General features: G+C 43.5%; 1 protein-coding gene across 7 annotated transcripts in view; it reads left to right on the forward strand.

Moving 5' to 3' along the window:
• Positions 1–22,228, forward strand: part of NUMB (NUMB endocytic adaptor protein) — a 181,672-nt gene extending 159,444 nt beyond the window's left edge. For 5 of the 7 annotated variants that reach the window (XM_077464567.1, XM_077464571.1, XM_077464568.1 and 2 more), the window contains 4 exons: positions 6,550–6,888; positions 9,224–9,364; positions 18,841–19,008; positions 19,888–22,228. In XM_077464567.1, coding sequence (XP_077320693.1) covers positions 6,550–6,888; positions 9,224–9,364; positions 18,841–19,008; positions 19,888–20,609 — 1,370 coding nt within the window. In that variant the 3' untranslated portion in view covers positions 20,610–22,228. The remainder of the gene's footprint in view (positions 1–6,549; positions 6,889–9,223; positions 9,365–18,840; positions 19,009–19,887) is intronic. The other 2 variants (XM_077464573.1, XM_077464574.1) reach the window with 1 other exon arrangement.
• Positions 22,229–22,694: the final 466 nt, after the last annotated feature.

Here is a 22,694-nt window from a genome sequence, read left to right on the forward strand (position 1 = left end):
CCGAACGCTATGACGGAAATACTGGACCGAACGCTATGACGGAAATACTGGACCGAACGCTATGACGGAAATACTGGACCGAACGCTATGACGGAAATACTGGACCGAACGCTATGACGGAAATACTGGACCGAACGCTATGACGGAAATACTGGACCGAACGCTATGACGGAAATACTGGACCGAACGCTATGACGGAAATACTGGACCGAACGCTATGACGGAAATACTGGACCGAACGCTATGACGGAAATACTGGACCGAACGCTATGACGGAAATACTGGACCGAACGCTATGACGGAAATACTGGACCGAACGCTATGACGGAAATACTGGACCGAACGCTATGACGGAAATGCTGGACCGAACGCTATGACGGAAATGCTGGACCGAACGCAATGACGGAAATGCTGGACCGAACGCAATGACGGAAATGCTGGACCGAACGCAATGACGGAAATGCTGGACCGAACGCAATGACGGAAATGCTGGACCGAACGCAATGACGAAAATGCTGGGCCGAACGTAATGACAGAAAATGCTGGGCCGAACGTAATGACAGAAAATGCTGGGCCGAACGTAGTGACAGAAAATGCTGGACCGAACGCTGTGACAGACAATGCTGGACCGAACGCTGTGACAGACAATGCTGGACCGAACGCTGTGACAGACAATGCTGGACCGAACGTAATGACAGAAAATGCTGGGCCGAACGTAATGACAGAAAATGCTGGGCCGAACGTAGTGACAGAAAATGCTGGACCGAACGCTGTGACAGACAATGCTGGACCGAACGCTGTGACAGACAATGCTGGACCGAACGCTGTGACAGACAATGCTGGACCGAACGCTGTGACAGACAATGCTGGACCGAACGCTGTGACAGACAATGCTGGACCGAACGCTGTGACAGACAATGCTGGACCGAACGCTGTGACAGACAATGCTGGACCGAACGCTGTGACAGACAATGCTGGACCGAACGCTGTGACAGACAATGCTGGACCGAACGCTGTGACAGACAATGCTGGACCGAACGCTGTGACAGACAATGCTGGACCGAACGCTGTGACAGACAATGCTGGACCGAACGCTGTGACAGACAATGCTGGACCGAACGCTGTGACAGACAATGCTGGACCGAACGCTGTGACAGACAATGCTGGACCGAACGCTGTGACAGACAATGCTGGACCGAACGCTGTGACAGACAATGCTGGACCGAACGCTGTGACAGACAATGCTGGACCGAACGCTGTGACAGACAATGCTGGACCGAACGCTGTGACAGACAATGCTGGACCGAACGCTGTGACAGACAATGCTGGACCGAACGCTGTGACAGACAATGCTGGACCGAACGCTGTGACAGACAATGCTGGACCGAACGCTGTGACAGACAATGCTGGACCGAACGCTGTGACAGACAATGCTGGACCGAACGCTGTGACAGACAATGCTGGACCGAACGCTGTGACAGACAATGCTGGACCGAACGCTGTGACAGACAATGCTGGACCGAACGCTGTGACAGACAATGCTGGACCGAACGCTGTGACAGACAATGCTGGACCGAACGCTGTGACAGACAATGCTGGACCGAACGCTGTGACAGACAATGCTGGACCGAACGCTGTGACAGACAATGCTGGACCGAACGCTGTGACAGACAATGCTGGACCGAACGCTGTGACAGACAATGCTGGACCGAACGCTGTGACAGACAATGCTGGACCGAACGCTGTGACAGACAATGCTGGACCGAACGCTGTGACAGACAATGCTGGACCGAACGCTGTGACAGACAATGCTGGACCGAACGCTGTGACAGACAATGCTGGACCGAACGCTGTGACAGACAATGCTGGACCGAACGCTGTGACAGACAATGCTGGACCGAACGCTGTGACAGACAATGCTGGACCGAACGCTGTGACAGACAATGCTGGACCGAACGCTGTGACAGACAATGCTGGACCGAACGCTGTGACAGACAATGCTGGACCGAACGCTGTGACAGACAATGCTGGACCGAACGCTGTGACAGACAATGCTGGACCGAACGCTGTGACAGACAATGCTGGACCGAACGCTGTGACAGACAATGCTGGACCGAACGCTGTGACAGACAATGCTGGACCGAACGCTGTGACAGACAATGCTGGACCGAACGCTGTGACAGACAATGCTGGACCGAACGCTGTGACAGACAATGCTGGACCGAACGCTGTGACAGACAATGCTGGACCGAACGCTGTGACAGACAATGCTGGACCGAACGCTGTGACAGACAATGCTGGACCGAACGCTGTGACAGACAATGCTGGACCGAACGCTGTGACAGACAATGCTGGACCGAACGCTGTGACAGACAATGCTGGACCGAACGCTGTGACAGACAATGCTGGACCGAACGCTGTGACAGACAATGCTGGACCGAACGCTGTGACAGACAATGCTGGACCGAACGCTGTGACAGACAATGCTGGACCGAACGCTGTGACAGACAATGCTGGACCGAACGCTGTGACAGACAATGCTGGACCGAACGCTGTGACAGACAATGCTGGACCGAACGCTGTGACAGACAATGCTGGACCGAACGCTGTGACAGACAATGCTGGACCAAACGAAAAAAAAAAAATGCTGGACCAAACGAAAAAAAAAAAATGCTGGACCAAACGAAAAAAAAAAAATGCTGGACCAAACGAAAAAAAAAAAATGCTGGACCAAACGAAAAAAAAAAAAATGCTGGACCAAACGAAAAAAAAAAAATGCTGGACCAAACGAAAAAAAAAAAATGCTGGACCAAACGAAAAAAAAAAAATGCTGGACCAAACGAAAAAAAAAAAATGCTGGACCAAACGAAAAAAAAAAAATGCTGGACCAAACGAAAAAAAAAAAATGCTGGACCAAACGAAAAAAAAAAAATGCTGGACCAAACGAAAAAAAAAAAATGCTGGACCAAACGAAAAAAAAAAAATGCTGGACCAAACGAAAAAAAAAAAATGCTGGACCAAACGAAAAAAAAAAAATGCTGGACCAAACGAAAAAAAAAAAATGCTGGACCAAACGAAAAAAAAAAAATGCTGGACCAAACGAAAAAAAAAAAATGCTGGACCAAACGAAAAAAAAAAAAATGCTGGACCAAACGAAAAAAAAAAAAATGCTGGACCAAACGAAAAAAAAAAAAATGCTGGACCAAACGAAAAAAAAAAAAATGCTGGACCAAACGAAAAAAAAAAAATGCTGGACCAAACGAAAAAAAAAAAATGCTGGACCAAACGAAAAAAAAAAAATGCTGGACCAAACGAAAAAAAAAAAACGCTATGACAGAACGCTATGACAGAAAACTGCTGATGGAAGCTACCACAGACACCCGGGCTGACCCCAATATAACACCGACCAAAGAAACCACCAACAAGTAAAGCAGCAACCTGAGTGGACTGAGATCCTCCATCACTGCAGCAGAGAACAGCGGAGGAAGCAGAGCCAGGGCAGCTTAAGACTAAAGTGACATGCTGGCTGTAATGAATGGACGGGGGGCTCGGCTGCCCGAACGTGTCCGGAACTGACCCGTGCACCAAATGCCTCGCAGCACCATGTGGGAAACCGCCCGCCCAACCCCCACCTCCCACCATTACAGCGTGACATGTGTGAACAGCGTGACCACCGGGAAGAGCAGGCAGGCGGCGGCGGCGGCCCCCCCCCCCCCCAGGCCAAAAAGAACCTAGAGAAACGGGCGCCGGTCCCCTCGATGGTGCTCTGAAAGTGAGGATGGATGGCACCCCACGTGAGCATGGAAGGGAACTACTGCCTCTGGCAAGTCAATGCAGGGAGAGAGGAGCAGGCGGCCGCCCATCCCCCCCCCCCCCCCTCCCCGTGGAGCTCGCAGTACATGTACATGGGGAGGAGAGGAACAGGCTGATGGCCAAACATACTCCTCCCCCCCCCCCCCCCCCCCCCCCCCAGGCAGTGGGCGAAGTGTGTGCCAATACATACAGTGTCGATGTACTAGTGAGTGGCCCCATGAAGGTAAAAGTGCTACCTGCGTGCCCCCCACATCAGCAGCAGCACAAGGAGGGGAGAAAAATGGGGCTGCACCTGGCGTGAAATAACCCCCCCCCCCCCCCCCTGAAACGGACGTATTGCCGCGATTGGGCTGACCACCACCCCGCGCTGACTCAGGCCAGCACCTGAGCGGGACGGGTGGCATCCGATATGGGCCCCCGTTGATGCCACCCGCCCGCACCTACCGGAACTGCAATCACTGGGAGAGGAACAAATGATAGCTCCAGCAGGCAACCATGCTGCTGCTCAGCTAACCGGAAGTGACGACCTAGAAAACCCCAACCCTGGCCCTGACAGAGGAGGAGGGTTATATAGTCTCCGACTCCTCCCACAAATACAGGCTGGCCTACAGCCAGCCTTCTAACATATATATATATATATATATATATATGTGACACAAGCGTGATCCGCAAAGTACTTAAGTGCATATAATTCCGTGACACCCTGATCACATAAGGATCAGTTCAAAATTGATATAAAGTCCTTATTGAATATATAAAATGTTTAAAATAAACGTGACTTCATTGGTGACTGTGGTCATTAGATCTGTTGCAGTAGAAAAGGGGGGTTAAGGTGCGCAATGGACGTAAAATATTTTTTCGAGATCCGAAAAACCCAAAATGTGAGACCTTATAAGCAAATGACAATTAGCGTGGGAAGGAGGGGCTGCCACTACCTTAAATATCCAACCCAAAAGGTTGAAAACCATAGACAAATATTAAAGGGGGTAGTTATGGCGCTCACCTGCTATTATTTCTACTTAGTGTCTGCAGGACACTCATCTTCTAATAATTGTACCTTATTGTTAAATTATTCATTAGTGACTAAAAAATGAAAAAATAAACTTCAAAATAAATGATACGAAATAAAATAAAAATTCCTTATGTGCAATATACAAATAACAATATAAATCGTGCTTAAAAGTATGACAGAAATGTTGTTTAAATTATCACTAAATTACTATATACTGGTGCTATAATTCAATATACTTTCTGTAGAAAAAAGTGCTTATGTGCGTTTTTGCTAATCACATGATGGGCTAAGTGCCTAGGAAAGTGCCACAGGTTCAGTAAATGCAAAAAAGTGTTACGTGCATCTATATGTGCCACAATAAATAAATACAGTACTTTGTATTCAATAAATTCGCTAAGTAAAAGTCGCTAAATAAAATGAAATAAAATAAAAATACGAAAAATACAGATGCAAATTGATACAAATGTCCAGCAGCAGAAAGTTAATGTCAGAGAGTCCTATCTGGAACAAAAAGTGACAGTGGGCTTCAGTGCTTGGTGGCTTCCTGGATTGCAACCGGTGCGATTCCCATGCATAAAGACAATAATCCTCACTCACCAGCTCCCCTACCCCTTAAGGGGTTAATGCGTCTCCACAGTGTGAGCCCCTGTGTCGCTATATAGAGCTGCTTCAGTTACCATCCAGTAGTTTCCCTCATTAAAAACAAAATGATGCAAACCATAGTGTAATCCCATTTAAAACCACATTTTATTAAGTGCATAAGAGGTTACTCACAAACCGAAGGATGAAAACAGTGCCTCAATGTATATGCTGGTCACAGCATTTGAATTCGCCGCCGCCGTAATGAGAGTGTACACCTTAGGCCACGCCCTACGTGTTTCGTCATTGGACGTCGTCTGGACTACCCCCTTTAATAAGATCTGTTGCAGTGATCTCACGTAGGTGCTCCCCACCCTTGGGTAATAGCCCCTCACCTCAGATCGTGTGACCTCACAATTAAGTTTGGTCAACTCATCATGGGTGTGAATCACCTTAAAAGGATTCCAGCTTGGTTGTAAAGTCCCAAACTGCTCAAGGATGATGCCGCCTCACACATAAACAGTAAAAATAAACTCCATAGTGTGATATCATTTAAACTAAGTTTTATTATACAAACAAAACCCTAGTAAAGGGTACTCGCATGGGTTTAGTGCGTTAGTGCACCACTTTAAATCGTGCCTTTAAAAATCGTGGGATATAGCGGAGGTCGTATGCTCGTACTCTGTGCGATAGACCAGCTGCCTCCTGCAACATCCTGCGCCATTCCTTGAACTCTGTTTTTGATGGTGTCCTAAGGTGATGGACCTCTTCTCCATTATGAAGAAATCATTGGCTTCACTACTTTTATTATTTTCCCATTGGAGTCTATATTGGAGCCAAAACACTTAAAAGAAGCTCATATACTTTGTTGAGCGCCAAGCTTCAAGGGACACTTCGCTCAGGTGTGAACAGGCAGAATTGAAAACCAAGCTACAAAATGCTTACTTGTGAATGGGACCTAATACCTTTTGCCCAGGAATATATATGTAATTTATTTGTCTTCATATGTTTTCACTACAGAAAAATGTTTTAAAATCTAAACCAGTGTAAAATTACAGAGGCAAATTGGGGTTGGGGATAAGTGACGCTCAAAGATGAGTGACATAGTTGATCTCAATTAGTAATTTAAATGTTTTACATTTTAGGTGTGGATGCAGAATTAAAAATGGTGGCATCAGTCGCTTCTTCTACTACTACAACTACCACTACTACTACTGCTGCTGTGAGCTTAGCCCCTGCTCCAGTGCTACAACCTTCACCAACATCTGAAGTTATTGCATACCAGGATAGCAAAGATCTTAATAACCCCCATGCAATTCCACGCAGACATGCCCCTGTTGAACAGTTAGCCAGGCAGGGCTCCTTCAGGGGATTCCCTGCCCTCAGCCAGAAAATGTCCCCATTCAAACGTCAGCTTTCTCTTAGAATCAATGAATTGCCATCAACTGTGCAGAGAAAGACAGACTTTCAAATCACCAACCCAGGTAAGACAATTATAATAATTCCTACATTTCATTTATGTATCATACAGTGCTTAATCTTGTAAGAATAAAAGGCCATTTTAGTTGTTTTGGAAAGCTTTTAGATACCTGTTCAGCGCAGATTCATTAATTCATGTGTATGCAAATTTCAGATTGAGCTATTCAGCTTGATAAATGCCTTTAAAAAAAAAAAAAAGAAATACTCCATTGCAGCAAAAATATGAAAGCAATTTTGTTTGTTTTATGTTACTTTTGTTTTTGTGTTTTTTTTCACAAAGGGCCCTTTCTTCCTTTGCACAATGTAAAACAAACACACCTGTTATCGACTTTTCAAAGGGCATACAATATTTACCAGTAAATGTTCCTTTTTTTTTTTTTTTTTTTGCAACTAATATAGCTGACATTCTGTGGTTACTCTACTTTACTGTATAGAGAGGTATTAAAGAAATAAACTCTTCATGGATAGTACAGGGATATAAGTTAGTGTTCGTAGAACATTTTTCATGGGTGTGAACAAAATGTTAATGAATGAGGGATATAACTTTAGGGGGTTCATAGAAAATGTGTCACAGGTGTGTGCAAGGCCTAGTTTCCATATTGCAGAATGAGAACTAAAATGGAACAGGCTTGTGTTTTTTCCATAATCTCTTGAAAATGTGGTGGTGTCAGTGCATCCAACACAGCCAAAAATTTGCAGCCAATACATTATGTCCCAGTTACAAGTCATTTTGAAGCTTCTTGCCCTAAAGAGTCTGTCATGTATATTGCTTGGTTGTACCTCCAGTGTACTTTGTACCTTTTTAAAGGTTAAGTAATGTTGCGCTGTCAGGAATGTAAAATTAAGTGGTATGATTTAATGTTAACATGCTGAGCGCACAGCACTTTTGCAGAATTTTCCAGTGATGCATTGACATGTTAAAGGAAGTGTGTTTGTGTAATATATTAAGATATATTGCATAAGAAGATTTCCTATTTATTTCCAGTCTGCAGCAGCTAACCCTAAAGAGACCACATGCCGAGGTAAATACAGGAAACATTATGGACCTCGTTCTACAAATATACGTTGCCTGGCCTGCCTCCGTATTCTTTCAGTACAGGACATTGGGCGAAATGTGCAGACAAATGCACAAAACTGCCTATTAAATTCTTTTATTTAAAGTAACTTGTATAAAGAATAAAATGAAACCATTAGTTTAAAAACGTGAGTGTAAAAAAAGGTCAAATGGTTCTTTAGTGCGCATTAATAAGAGTGGATCTCACCTGTTCTCTGATGGGTACTGTTGCACTATGCACATCGCTACACATTAATAAAAACAGACTGTTGTGTAGCAGAAAAAAGCCTTATGAAATTGTCTGTGTAGTGGAGCAGAGAAAGCTCCAAGATTGGAGGAAAGCTAGTTATGTGATAGATCACATGGCTGGGCTAATTTTCTTGGGCTGGTTGCAACTGGAGAAAACACCATCTGATACATAGGGCCCAAATACAAGAAACCGGAGTATACCCTCTTGCAGTAGGACCTGTACTTCAGATGTTAACTGCTCATTTAGATTTGGTAGAAAAAAAGCACTTAACTGATCCTTCACTCCCCAGGAAGATAGCACTACCTGATGCCCTGGCAGTGGACTGTCCCTGGGCATCATAGGTCCATAGACCACTGGAATATGGGGGAGAAGATTTTGTAGGGAGCAGTCTAGCAGTAGAGAGGATTCGGTAAGTAAAGCCACATACACATGGGCAGAATGACGGGAGACATTTGCCGGTTTAAAAAAAAAAAAAAAAAGGCAGACACCCTGCCTGTTTGTGTCAGTCTGTCTGACAGAAGCTGGCCATTAGGCTGGCTTCTGTCAGACGTGCATGCTGAAAAATCAGCAGCCGACCGACTCCCAATCAGCACTCTCAGCCAATGGCAGAGAGTGCTGATCTGGGTGTTCTGGCGTGGGGACCCTCCCCCTGTCAGAACACACAGGTCAGCGGGGGAGGATTGCTGGACTAATTTCGCATGGTTAGTGCAGTGTCTCTTACTGGAGCTGTCCGTCCTTCTTTTTTTTTTTTTTTTTTTTTTTTTTTTTTTTTTTTTTTTTTTTTTTTCATGCAACCTGCTGGATTGCACGGAAAAAAAACTGTAATATGTACCTGGCTTAAATCATTTTTTTTTTTCTATGCCCCCTACACCTAAACAAGTAGGTAAGCCTTGAAGTGCATGCGCAGCGCCACTGCAAGTATGAATTTTCAATTTTTCCGTAGTTGGGCTTTAACAATTTTGGAGAGGAGCAGTTGTTTTTCTCTTTTCTTAAATGCTCTCTAGTTATTTATGTAATGTTCATTGTGATGTTCTAGTTGCTGAAATGGAAGGGGAGGTTGACAGCATCAGCGCCTTGTGCTCCCAGATAACCAATACATTTAGCGCACCATCAGAAGACCCGTTCACATCAGCTCCGATGCCCAAACCAACCACGCTACAGTCTCCACCATTTGAAGGTCTGTACTGAATTGTGTGCATTACTGTTTACCTTTTCTCTAGCTAAATGAATGTTCTATATTTGGGGAGACCCAATACAGTTTTCTTACTAGTTAGAGCTAGTAACTTTAAGCTGCTAGAAAGCATAGTGTTACCATTACGCTTGTAGAACATGGACACCATTGCACCAAGCGATATTACTGCGCATTTTGAATAACGCTGTTTTGCATGGGCGACATTCAAAGCTTTGCATTTTTGGAATGAATGCAAAGTGTTCTCCGATTGGACGAGGTGGGGCACCGATGTTGAGATCTCTGCCTCACCCAATCAGGGAATGCTTTGCATTTCTTCAGAAAATGCAAACCATTTTTGAGAATGGCAAGCAGGCTACCTCCTGTATTCAGAATGTAACATGGCAGCTGCTTGGAATGGAACCCTGAAACAAATGGCGTTCACTGGAGTAGCTGTTTACACTTCATCTATTTCCAGTTTCCCGGGGGATTTATGGTTTATGCATAGTAACTGTGCAATGGTCCAAGCGGGACCAATGTAACTGGGTAAAAATTATTCATACCTTAAATACTACTTTAAGCGAGGATAGCAGTGATCCTGTTAGACTAATGTTATACTACTTTTTACATTTAAACTGAGGTGCAACCTCAGTATAACCATGGGAGCCATGCCTGGACCCATGCTGGAGGACCGCCTGTAATGTTGCTTTCGACACTGGATCCTGCTGGGGTGCTTACATTAGCACTGTATAGTTAGCCGCAGGGTGCTATACAGGTCCAGGGCATTGGTATTTGTGCACTGATTCTCCATTTCGCCAAGACATTCCCAATTCATGAACAAATAGAATGGGCAATTTATGACAATTGGGTTAAACCTGAAAAGATTTTCAACCCCTCTGAGAATGATGGCTGAACCCTATCCAGTGTGACGAGTTCAGTAAAGAAAAAAGTCTGTTTTAGTAGTAGACCCTGGCATCTCAGTTATAAACATCTCACTGCGCCTATAGAAGATGTTTCTTAATTTAAAGGTTCTCCTGACAGAACACTGGAGACCCTTTTTTTTAAAGGCTTTCTTTCAGGGGCGGACTGACCATTGGGGCACTGCCCGAGGGCCCCATGCCACTAGGGGGCCCCATCAGGGTTGCCAGCCTCAATAAAATCAGGGATAGTATGTAAAAGTCTGTGTTTAAAAAAAAAAAAAAATCCCAAGATTATAGCTGCCTCTCCAGTACCTTTTCAGTGTGTTTTTATGTGTATTCTGTTTGTATACTGTATATGTGTGTGTGTATACTGTGTGGACCCATAATCTCCTACTGCCCGGGGGACCCATAATCTCCTACTGCCCGGGGGACCCATAATCTCCTACTGCCCGGGGGACCCATAATCTCCTACTGCCCGGGGGACCTATAATCTCCTACTGCCCGGGGGACCTATAATCTCCTACTGCCCGGGGGACCCATAATCTCCTACTGCCCGGGGGACCCATAATCTCCTACTGCCCGGGGGACCCATAATCTCCTACTGCCCGGGGGACCCATAATCTCCTACTGCCCGGGGGACCCATAATCTCCTACTGCCCGGGGGACCCATAATCTCCTACTGCCCGGGGGACCCATAATCTCCTACTGCCCGGGGGACCCATAATCTCCTACTGCCCGGGGGACCCATAATCTCCTACTGCCCGGGGGACCCATAATCTCCTACTGCCCGGGGGACCCATAATCTCCTACTGCCCGGGGGACCCATAATCTCCTACTGCCCGGGGGACCCATAATCTCCTACTGCCCGGGGGACCCATAATCTCCTACTGCCCGGGGGACCCATAATCTACTGCCCGGGGGACCCATAATCTCCTATTGCTCGGGGGCCCCATGAGTTGTCAGTCCACCCCTGCTTTCTTTAACCTTGCGGGCCCAGTGCTGCAACTGGCTATTGCGACTGAATCTGTTTTTCAGACTGTGGCTAATTTGGACTAGGGCAATGGAACAGCAGCGTGCGGTCTTCCAAGATCAAAGGGCTCTTGCAAATATTGCCCTCTGCCTTACCTGTTGGAAAAAGGCTGCTCTAGGGCATCAACACAATCAGGGTGCCTTGAGGCTTCTTCAGGGGTGTCTTGGAAAAATTGATCAAAAATTGTATACAAGCCAGTGGGTGGCTCAAGCCTGCCTTTTGGTTACACAAAGCCACAGGTTTTCATTATGCACCTTTTACAATTTTCTAGACACTGACATCCTAACAACCAATGACATCATCAGGTAATAAGGAGGATGTCTGTTGCCTCCCACAGCATCCTTGCTTGATCCTACTGTGCCCCTCTACCTCAGCACTGGGGTGACAACTGACTGATGGAGACAAATTGAGGGAGAAGAGAAACCTTTGCTTACTAGTCAGTACCTGTGTGCAAAAGGCGTGTTTGCTGTGGAAGAATAAATGACCCCCTAACATTGGCTGTCTTACATGTGGATGTTGCTGCATTCTGTAACTCTATTAGAATAGTTTTTACATTTTAGAATGGGGTGCCTCGAGACTGTCCAAAATTTTAAGGGGGTCGTTGAGATTGTCTATAATTTTAAAGGGTGCCTTGACTGAAAAAAAAAGTTGAGAGAGGCTGCACTAGAACTAGTCATGACACAGATTTCCAGACTGGCTCTTATTTCTATCCATTTGCACAGAATCCTATAGCTAAAATCTTGGTCAGCTGAAGCCGTTTGCAAACATTTCCTCACACGTATTTGCTTTGAAGGAGGGTGTCCTCTTTGGTTAAGCACTAGACAAATTTTGTCAAGGATGTCACAGTAGGAAAAGTACTTCTTCAAAAATGGAAGGGTCCAAAACATTTTTTACTTGGGAGCATCTACCTTTTTAAAAAACAAGTATGCTCCATCACTCTCCTGGCTTCATCTTTAAAGCCAATCAGTCTTTCCATTTAAAGACCTTTTTAAGATTTAAAAATACTTTAGAATGAAGGGACATCTGTTTGACTTTAGGTCACAGTTCAAACCTCTACTCCCCCCATCACTTTTTTTTCTCTCAAATCAACTGAAATTTTCTCAAGGACAGCAGATCTATGGACAGTTCTGAACCATCTCTCGTGCCATGGAGCAGTCGTATCATTACCTCTGGCAGACAGATTCAAGTGTGACTACCCAAACCTGTTCATGTTGTCAAAACCCAACAGGGGGTATCAATCCAGTCCTGGACCTGAATTCCCTTTCTTCATATTTCAAAGTTTTACATGGAGTGCTTGGCATTAGTACACATACAGAATGCTCATCCACATATTGCCATTTACTAATTGCATCAACGATCCCTGTATTTTGCAGTAGAAGGCAAACCCTTCTAGTCTGTAGCACTACCATTTGGCCCATGCTCTGCATCCATTTGTGAGTATTTCACAAAGGTACTCATACCTCTTCTTGCCCGCTTAGGGCATTCATTGGCATTCCGGTAACAAGGTATGTATACAGCCTTCTTCTGAAGCACCTATCTCCTTTTACACTATCTGCAAACATCCAAAGATCTATTCAGATTCTTTAGGCCTTCAAGCTGGTAGACCACATTAAATGTCTGTATAAAAATATGCAAAGTTGATTCATATACCAACAAAAAATTAACATAAAACATAAGTTAGAATTGTGTTAACTGTGGACGTGGGTAATTTTGATCCAGCTTCAACGCATACAATTTTTTCATATAAATGTCCATAAATGAAACCTGGGATAAATCCACCAGTTGTGATGAAGTCCACATACAGTTCAATTTGAAATCAGATAGTGTGATGGCAGACACCCAGTTTAAATCCCTTTTGGGAACATGCTCCCTTTTATGGATTAGCCCTCATTATACTGGTCCTATTGCACCTTTAATCAAATTAATCAGACTCCAGAAACCCAGCTGGACTCTCCCAGGGCTCAAGCAACCCTCCCTAGAGCTCTGACTCGATAAGTCCAGCAGTCCTCTTGGCTCAGGTGATAAAGCATGGATTGGTGCTTAAAAGGATACAAAAGCTGACCGTTGCATAATAGGTGAGGTTGAAAAAAGACAAAAGTCCATCAAGTCCAACTTATGTGTGTGATTATATATCAGTATTACATTTTATATCCCTGTATGTTGTGGTTGTTCAGGTGGTTATCTAATAGTTTCTTGAAACTATCAATGCCCCCTGCTGAGACCACCGCCTGTGGAAGGGAATTCCACATCCTTGCCACTCTTACAGTAAAGAACCCTCTACACAGTTTAAGGTTAAACCTCTTTTCTTATTTTATTGAGTGGCCACGAGTCTTGTTAAACTCCCCTTTGCGAAAAAATTTTTATCCCTATTGTGGGGTCACCAGTATGGTATTTGTATATTGAAATCGTATCCCCCTCTCAAGCGTCTCCTCTCCAGAGAGAATAAGTTCAGTGCTCGCAACCTTTCCTCATAACTAATATCCTCCAGACCAGGGGTGTCCAACCAGTGGCCCGGGGGCCACAGGTGGCCTGCGGAGCCCTCTGATGGGGCCCGCGACCTCCTGCTCTGGGATAGAATAGAAAGAATACTGCTACTAAAGGTCAGTTTATTACTAAAATCACAGTGTATATACGGGCATATCTTTTCTGCAGTGGTTACTGGGCTACTTTCAAACTGATCCGCAGGTGCAGAGCAATTACCTGCACTGAGCCATAGACTTCTATTACCTGCGAGTTCGGGGAGCTTTCTGAAAATGCACCAAACCTGCAGAATATAAGAGAAGTCTATTGCAAACTGCAGGAAAGCCAAAGGTTCACTGCGTTCACATCCTAGATTTCCCCCAGAGGTTCTCCCCCCCCAGTGTATAGCGTGCGTTCATATTTTTGCCACCCACTGACCTATTTCTCACTGAGGTGTTCGTCAAAATATCACTTTAAAACCACTCTAACACTGCTTGGGGTAGATGGCTCTAACATCTGCATTATACAGGTACCTCCAGCTGTATGAAAACCTTTTGCAAAATGCTACATAGTCGCACCCTTACATTTCATCGTTCTGGCATTATCAGGGGCACCAGGAAGAAAATACTTGAACTGTCTATATGGACTTGATCCTGACTGATGGTTTTATTCATGGATATTTTGTATGAAGGACTGTTGCGCGATGAATTTGGATTGTAATAGCACACTATAGCTGGCACAATTCAGATTTATGTTCATTTATTTATTTTATGTTAATTTTTTTTTTAGGTATATGAATGAATCAGCATATTTTTTAACATGTATATTGAATGATTTTTCATGCTTGCAACTTTAGTTCACTATTGGTGCACAGTCACATTTTTCACTCAACATCATCTGTGCTAAAGCCTTCCTTTCGCCTAAAATACTTGGGCCTCTTTCTGGACACAGCCCATGCAAAGGTCTTTCTCCCAGAAAACAAATCCTTTCTCTAAGATCTCATGCTTGCATCCTAATATCAGACATGCCTCAGTGGGTTCACCTGAGAGCTTTGGGCCTCATGGTAGCCTCTCGAGACCATCTCTTTTGCTCAGTTCCATTCAAGGCCTCTCCAATGCAACATTTTGTTGGCATGAAATGAGCATGTTTCTTGTTGACCTCCCTATGTACCTCTCCAGCTAAGCAAAGCATTCTCTAGCTCAGTAGATTTACAATCCCCCCTTGACAATGGGTAAGTTGTTTCTACCATGCCTATGGAGGGTGATAGCAGCCTCATGGGCAGGGGAGAAGTGTTCGTATATTTCACAATTCAGGAAACCTGGTCACCCAAGGAAGCCAAGTGTCCTATTAAAACATCAAGAGGTTTCTCTTTGTCTCACATTCTGGCCTTTCTGCAGTTGGGACTAGTACAGAATTTTGGTCTTCAAGTACGCCTAAGGGACAGGTTTCTGTCCTGTACATTTTGATCCAAAAATGTATGGCTTAATTTTATTTATTTTGGAAAAACGTTTTTGTTCAAGGTGTTGCATAACACCATGTGATTGGTTGGAATTCTAGTTTGGTTGTTTCACCCTTTGATCCCATTGGGGGGAACTCCTATGGATGATATCTCCTGCAGTGTATCCTCCCCAGTTTTCTCTGTCAGATGTGTCTCTGAACGAACAGCCCTCGATTTGTAAGGAGCCATTCCAGTCCTCCACAAAGACAAAGCAGTCTTGTACCTGAGATCAGCTTTTTGCCGCTGGCAGTATTTAACTTTCACCTTAATAAAGATTAATAGTATCCTTCTCTATTTGTGCCCAGCTTCTAAGCAGAAGAGATAGCTAAGAGATGGCTCTGACAATGAAGAACAATTTAAGAGTTTCTAATAGAAGCCATGGCTTTCAGATAGTCACATTCTGTTTTGTCACCTCCCACAAACAACATCCTACTTCAAAATAAACTATTGCCAGGTGGTTACAATAACTCGCCTCAAGCGCTTGCTCTCTAAAGTGATGGTCAACTTAAAAATGATAGAAGACTTTAAGCCTGGCCCTCAACACATCCAAAATGACCACAAAATAGCAGCACATCTTCATGCATTGAGGTGCATTGCACTAGGCAGCCCTTTCAAAAAAAAAGGGGGTTAGAACACACCTCGGCCCAGCTACATTTTTTTTTTTTTTTTTTTTTTTTTTTTCCTGTGTATTAAAATACACACTCAATAAGTTTGAGTACAATAACGCCCAAGGATAGTGACTGTAATTAAAATCCTCAGCATTGTTGTCAATGAGTTCAGTAATAATCCTTTGCTTTGGTGTTACTGAACGCAATGACAACCCCCATCATTGGTGTCGGTTGACTGAATATTGGTGTTGATGAATGCAATAACATGGATGCAATGTACATTGTACGAACATGCCTGCTCAGTGTTTCAGTGGTTGATTTTAAACTCCACAAAAAACAAAACTGGACAGTGGCAGCTAATGCACCTTTTATGCAAGTTATGGTAATGTGCTTTATTGCTTTTGTCTACTAAAGTGGCTACTTACCCTGTCTTGTACTGCACTTGCCCTAACACTTGTGTTTTGCTGTTTCACACTGTTTTTTCTGTAAAGGCAAAACAATTGCAGAGGATAGTATGAGGGAGCATACAATGAAAAATGGTTGCATAGGCCATTGTTGCTTACAACTCTACAGGCAGGTGTGGGAAGGGAAACTTCTAAATAACTTTGAATTTGCATGTAGTATATCATTCGCAAGGCAATGTTCGAAGTATTGGTCAAATTGCGAAGCGTCAGCATCTTGAATTACAGCGAAGCTCTAGCCCACCCACCAATTAAGTCGGCAACTTAAAATACTGTAGCTGCTGACATTTACTATCAGGACACTTGCTTGTCTAGGAATCCCACCCTCTCGGGTGCTGCTGCCACCATCTCTTGTAACGAAAACTGGCATTGAAGACTCGCGGCTTCACAGCTGGTTCCCTGCTATGCATTAGTGAGCCGTGACACTTTGTGAATGGCCCAGCAGCGGAGGAGGGGAGGCCAACCGTTTGAGTGACTTCACAAAGGCAAAGTCACCCAGAAGTGAGAATGGGCACTTGTCAAAAACAGAGTGGGATTGGGGGAGGAAGCAAACAAGCAGAGCTTCCCCTTTTTAGGTAGCGCTCAGCTTTAAGTAAACTAATGTGTGTAATGTCCATCAAACACATGTTATGGCGCTTACTGCTTATGGGGAGAAACAGTCCCAAGCTACTAGAGACTTTTTAATTTTGGGTGGCCCTCGCAATTAGAGTAAATAAGTTAGATTTTGTCACCGTTTTTAGATTTTCTATGGAAATGCCCAATAAAGACTTATTTAACCCCAATATACTTGCAGCATAGTTCTTTGTACTTTTGTACCACCCCAATTGCAAAAAAAGTTGGGATGCTGCATAAAATCTACATAAAAATAGAATGCAATGATTTACAAGTTTTCTTAAATCCATATTTTATTTACAATAGAAAACATATCAAATGTTTAAACTGAGAAGTTGTACCATTTTAAGAAAAAGAAAAGGTCATTTTGAAATTAACTGCAGCTACACCTCTCAAAATTGTGGTAGGGCCATGTTTACTACAGTGTAGCATTCCCACTTCTTTTAACACTCTGTAAACTGAAGATATTAGTTGCTGGCGTTTTGGGAGATGAACTTTGTCCCATTCTTGCATGATATAGGATTCTAACTGCTCAACATTCCTGGGTCTTTGTTGTATATATTGTTTCAAGATGCGCCAAATATATTGGTGAAAGTTCTGGACGGCAGGCAGTTAAGCACCCTGACTCTTCTACAAAGCCATGCTGTTTAGCACTGTCCTGAAATATATGCAAGGCCTTCCTTGAAACACATTGTCTAGATGGGGGCATTGTTGGTGCTTTTTCAGATTCGCAAGCTTCTCATTCCATATGCATGAATGGCACCCCCATACTATCAGAGATGCAGGCTTTTGAACTGCACTGATGACAAGCCAGAAGGTCCCTCTCCTCTAAAGTTCAGAGGATGCAGAACCCATTGTTCGCCCAAATCTTTTTTTGCAACAAACCATTAAAAATTTTTGCACCAGAGAAGGAGGCGTTTCTGGATCATGTTTGGATATGGTTTCTTCTATGCATGATAGAGCATATTTCACAGCAAACTGGTTGGTGAACCTCTGCCCACCTTTACGTCTAAGGGTTCTTTCACACCGAGGTGTCGGCAGTAAAGAGACGCTATTTTTAGCAGCGCTTTACCGTCATCTTAGAGTATACTCCGCTCCTACAGTGATGCAAAGATGCTGCTTGTCGGACTTTTTTTTACCGCCCTACAAGCGCACCGCTCCAGTGTGAAAGCAGAGGCTCTTTACAGGCGCTATGCAGGCACTATTTTTAACACCTGCAAAGTGCCTGTAAAGTGATTTTCATTGCAACGTTCAAGTCAGATTGATGACACTTTGATGTGACTTTGAAAAGAACACTCTGTGGCATTGAAGTTATGTCCAAGTCAGGTCAAAGTAGTGCAGGAACCTTTTCTAAAGTCAGAACGACTTAAGTAGTGCTTATTAAAACAGCTCTCATTGGGTTGGGATTTCACATGTCATGCGACTTGGGGTCTCAGTGTGAACTGAGCTGAAGATGTTGTTTTTATACCCAATCAAGTTAGTGACTTGTTGCCAATCAAACTAATTAGTGACAAAATGTTCTTCCAGCTCTTCCTGGTCAGTACCGCTAACCTTGCCAGCTTTTGGTTGCCCTGTACAAACTTTTTAAAACCTAATGCTGTAACGTTGAAAATTATGGTCTTAATTATTCTTACAATGGTACATTTAAAAAAAATCTTTTTTTGTTGTGAATAAAACGAGTTTATAAGATTTGCAAATCATTGCATTCTGTTTTTATGCAGCATCCCAACTTTTTTTGAATTGGGGTTGTAGGGCTTTGAATTAACTGTACTTTATTAATCAAGAGTTTCTCTACTAAACATTCAAATTAACATATTCTGTTGCTACTGTTTTTTTAACCTAATTCATGTGCATGACCCAGCTGAAATTAACACACTTGCTTGTTGTCATTTTTAGTAAATGGCACCAATACTGCATTCACGTTGCCTGCCCCTAAACCTGCACCAGTCACTGTGGCACCCACCGCAGCACCAGTTCGGGAGACCAATCCATGGGTGCATGCGCCTACTGCTGCTGCCTCACAAGTTACTAGCACAGGAGCAGCACCTGTAGCCACAGTAGTAGGTAAGATGATAGACCAAAAAGGTTATTGGAACAATCCGTGTTTACTATCATTATACATAAAAATGACTCGCATACAGCAATAATTTCTCTCTGAAAGGATAACTGTGTAAAAAAAATTGTAGTAGCCCCCCCGCATTTGCAATTGCTCATCTCTATTCCCTTCTTTCCTAAACTATCTTGTTGCTTGTCAGCAGATCCAAGCTCCATTTTTAATTTTTAAAGTGACAGTCACTTTAGAGTAAAACTGTAATCGGCCATTAAAATTGCTGCAGCACTTATAAGTCCCACAAATACCTGTGGAGCCTGCCAAAGTCCACCTTGTGCAGCTTCCTGTGATGTGGCATTGATGCCTGCACACTGCTTTCTGCCATAAAAAAAAATACCACTGCTTTACATGGTGACTGAGCAGCTATTAGGATGATTGCCATACCCAACCCCCCCCCCCCCCCCCCCCCCGAGCACTATAGGAGGCAGTCCCGGCTTTTTTCCAATTGCCACATATGTGCAATGCTCTCACTCAGGTGAGCTCACCTGCACTTACAAAGAAGGGAGCACACTGTGCATATGTGGCCCTCAAAAAAATAAATAATAAAGGTGCCCTTATCATATTGCACCTGGAAGGCATTTGTCCTAACAACTACTCCATGGTAAGATGGAATCATCTAAAGCAGTTGCAGTTTTTTAAATGTGAATATGGCTCACAGGTCTGTTACCAGAGGAAAGGCTGTAGAATCTGATCACCACATGGTGCTATGGTGTAGTGATTGCATATTGATTTTTATTATTTTTTTTAACAAAAAGATGAACTTGCCCTTTAAGTATTAGTCTGTCAGAAGTTTGACAAACCATTTTTTTGTATCTTGTATGTCTGCTTTGCAGGACCTGAGTTCACATCTAGTTCAGCAGCTGTAGTCCAGTCGAACCACAAGCGAACTCCTTCAGAGGCAGACCGCTGGCTTGAAGAGGTGTCTAAAACCGTTAAATCTCAGCAACGCCAGTCACCTGTGCCTGTTCCTGTTCCTGCCCCTGCCCTGCAGCCTCAGCCAATACTTCAACCTGTTGCTGCACCAAATCCCACGCCGTCTTACCCAGCAACTGCATTTATAACACAATCTACAGTACCAGTTGCCATAGTTCCCACTTTACCACCTACCTACATGTCTGTGCAGCAACCATACACTGTGGCTAATGGAATGAGCTATGCGGCCCCCAGTGTTCCTGTTGTCGGCATCACACCTTCACAAATGGTTGCTAATGTGTTTGGAGTTGCAGGTCACCCCCCTGTATTTCAACAGAAGCCTTCGCCAGGTCTGGTCAAACAGCAGACATTCCCCACATATGAGACAAACAGCACCACTAGCAGTCCCTTCTTCAAGCCAGCTGCAAAGCAGCAGAATGGTTCAGTGGCATTCAATGGAGTAGAGAGCAGTGGCTGGGATTTGGGTGCCAAGCAACAGCAAGGGCCACCGTCAACTTCAACTATTGACCCATTTGAAGCCCAGTGGGCTGCTTTAGAAGGTAAATCAAAGGCTCGTGGAAACCCATCACCAACAAACCCATTCTCCAGCGATCTCCAGAAGACCTTTGAAATAGAACTATAAAGCAGTGGCTAACCGATTAGAGACTGGCCCAAGGATTCTGACACATTTTGCCATAAAAATTTCTATGATATATATAGGAAAAGGACCAATGATGGACATGAAAACTGCAGTACTCACCAAATCTGTATTCAGCGGAGACCTGTGAGGGGAAAATCCCATGCTCTTCCTTCCGATCAGTCATAGGCTTCCCAAACACAGAAAGTCAGAGAAGATTTTTTTTATTGTGGTCATGAAGTTGAAAAGTCAAAATGTGCTCTTCTTCTTTTTTTTTTTTTTCAGAATAGAAACATGGTCACAAACAAGAGACATGACTCTCTGCAAAGCAGTATAGCAGTGCCTGAGCTTCCACAACAAAACAAGAGAATATATATGTATATATAAAAATCTAAGGGGGGTATAATACTTGGGGATATGTTTATCCCTGGTCTGCTCTGTACTTAGGGTTGTATTGCACGTCAGATCACTGAATTGCAGCCCTTTACTGGCAGATAAGGGAATAAAGCCAAAATCTTTATTTTTATGCATTACAAATATTTTAAATAGTTTTGGGTTAATTAATGGTTGTATAAGTTTGTAAGTAATCTTGCCAAAGGTTAAAATACGTTTTTGGATTTTCAGTTGCTAGTAACTGTACATAATTGATTTAGCTGCTAATTCTTACATTAAAAAAAGAAACTGGACTGCCTGTGGTTTTATGTTTTTATTTGGTATGTGTCACCTGCAGCTGTAAGTAGCACATGGGTTAAAGAGAACCAATGCTTTTTCAAGAAAAAGGCAAGGCAACATGTTCAATTTAATGGCTGCCCCATCAGCATTGTATGCTCTGCTTTTCCATTCATCCTTCAGGAGTAAAGAATTGGCCCTGGGTAAGCTGCAGGTCAGGACATGGAGCTTGCGTAGGGCCGAAGACTCTTACCCCGCCCCTATGTGGGAGCTCAATTCTCTCATCACTTTCATGTAAGAGGAAGGGGAGTGAGTTGCATGCTCCCCTATACCTGAAAGTACCGGGTATATTTCTTCACTTCTGACAGCTGATTTTGATTTGGGGGAATAAAGGCAAGTGGAAGCAGCTGCAGGCACCAATAATAAAGAGAACCTGTTGCTTATCCCTGCATGAACTAAGCGCTGATTCACTTTAGTCATAAGCAGTGGACTAGATTGTTGTATGGGGAAAGGGCAAATTAAAGAACAGTACTTGCGTGGTGTAAAAGCCAATGCAGACCTGTCTTTTTATTTTCTTTACACAATTCTATATTGCCTAAAATATATATATATATGTATTACCTATGTATAAATGTTGTTACTTTTTGACAAAATGCTGGTCTTGTTTTATATGTTTTATATATTTTATATATTAATATATATTTTATCATATATATTAATATATACAGCTTAGAGTTTTAATACCACTATGATCTAAAATGCACAGTATATCGATCTACTTATAAAGCCTTTTTTTTTATTTGCCATGTTTTCCCCCCATTTTTGTGTTTCTCTTCTGTTCATTGCTTCATGCTATACCTCAGATCACAGAGAATCATCTTTCTGTGTTGGTCTTAGTTATATATGTGTATAGTTGTACAGATTTACCAAAAATAAACTTTGGTGGTGGAAAATGACTCCCAAAATCTTTCTGTGCCTGATTTTTTTTTTATTTTTTTTTTATTTTTTTGTGCATTATTTCGCTGCTCATGTGGAAGGGAATTATTGGTTCGGGTGTGCACATACATAAAAGCACAAGTGTGGCAGTTCACTAAATAGGCTGAATGTGAAAGGGCATGTCACTGCAGTGACAGGGCCCAGAAAGGGTGTTGGGCCAAGCATTGATACAGTGGCGAATGAAGAGAGGGCATGTTGGAGAGTTTGGTATGCAGTTGTGATGGGGGGGGGGGGGGGTGGTAGTCAACTGTAACCTCAAAATATAATCCTCCCAGCCCCCAGAAATGTTGGGCATTTTTGGTGTGCGATGCCAGGCAGGAGATTACAGTGAGCAAAAAGAACAATCTCCTGCACTCAGAGGTGCTCTGGCATTGGTGTACCACAGATCTTCAGTTGCTTCAATGTTGGCAAAAAAATTACAGCCCC

The sequence above is a fragment of the Lithobates pipiens genome, unplaced genomic scaffold (genome assembly GCF_037356315.1).
Source record: "Lithobates pipiens isolate NorthernLeopardFrog02 unplaced genomic scaffold, aLitPip1_a1.2 Scaffold_30, whole genome shotgun sequence".
In the NCBI taxonomy this organism is placed as follows: domain Eukaryota; kingdom Metazoa; phylum Chordata; class Amphibia; order Anura; family Ranidae; genus Lithobates; species Lithobates pipiens.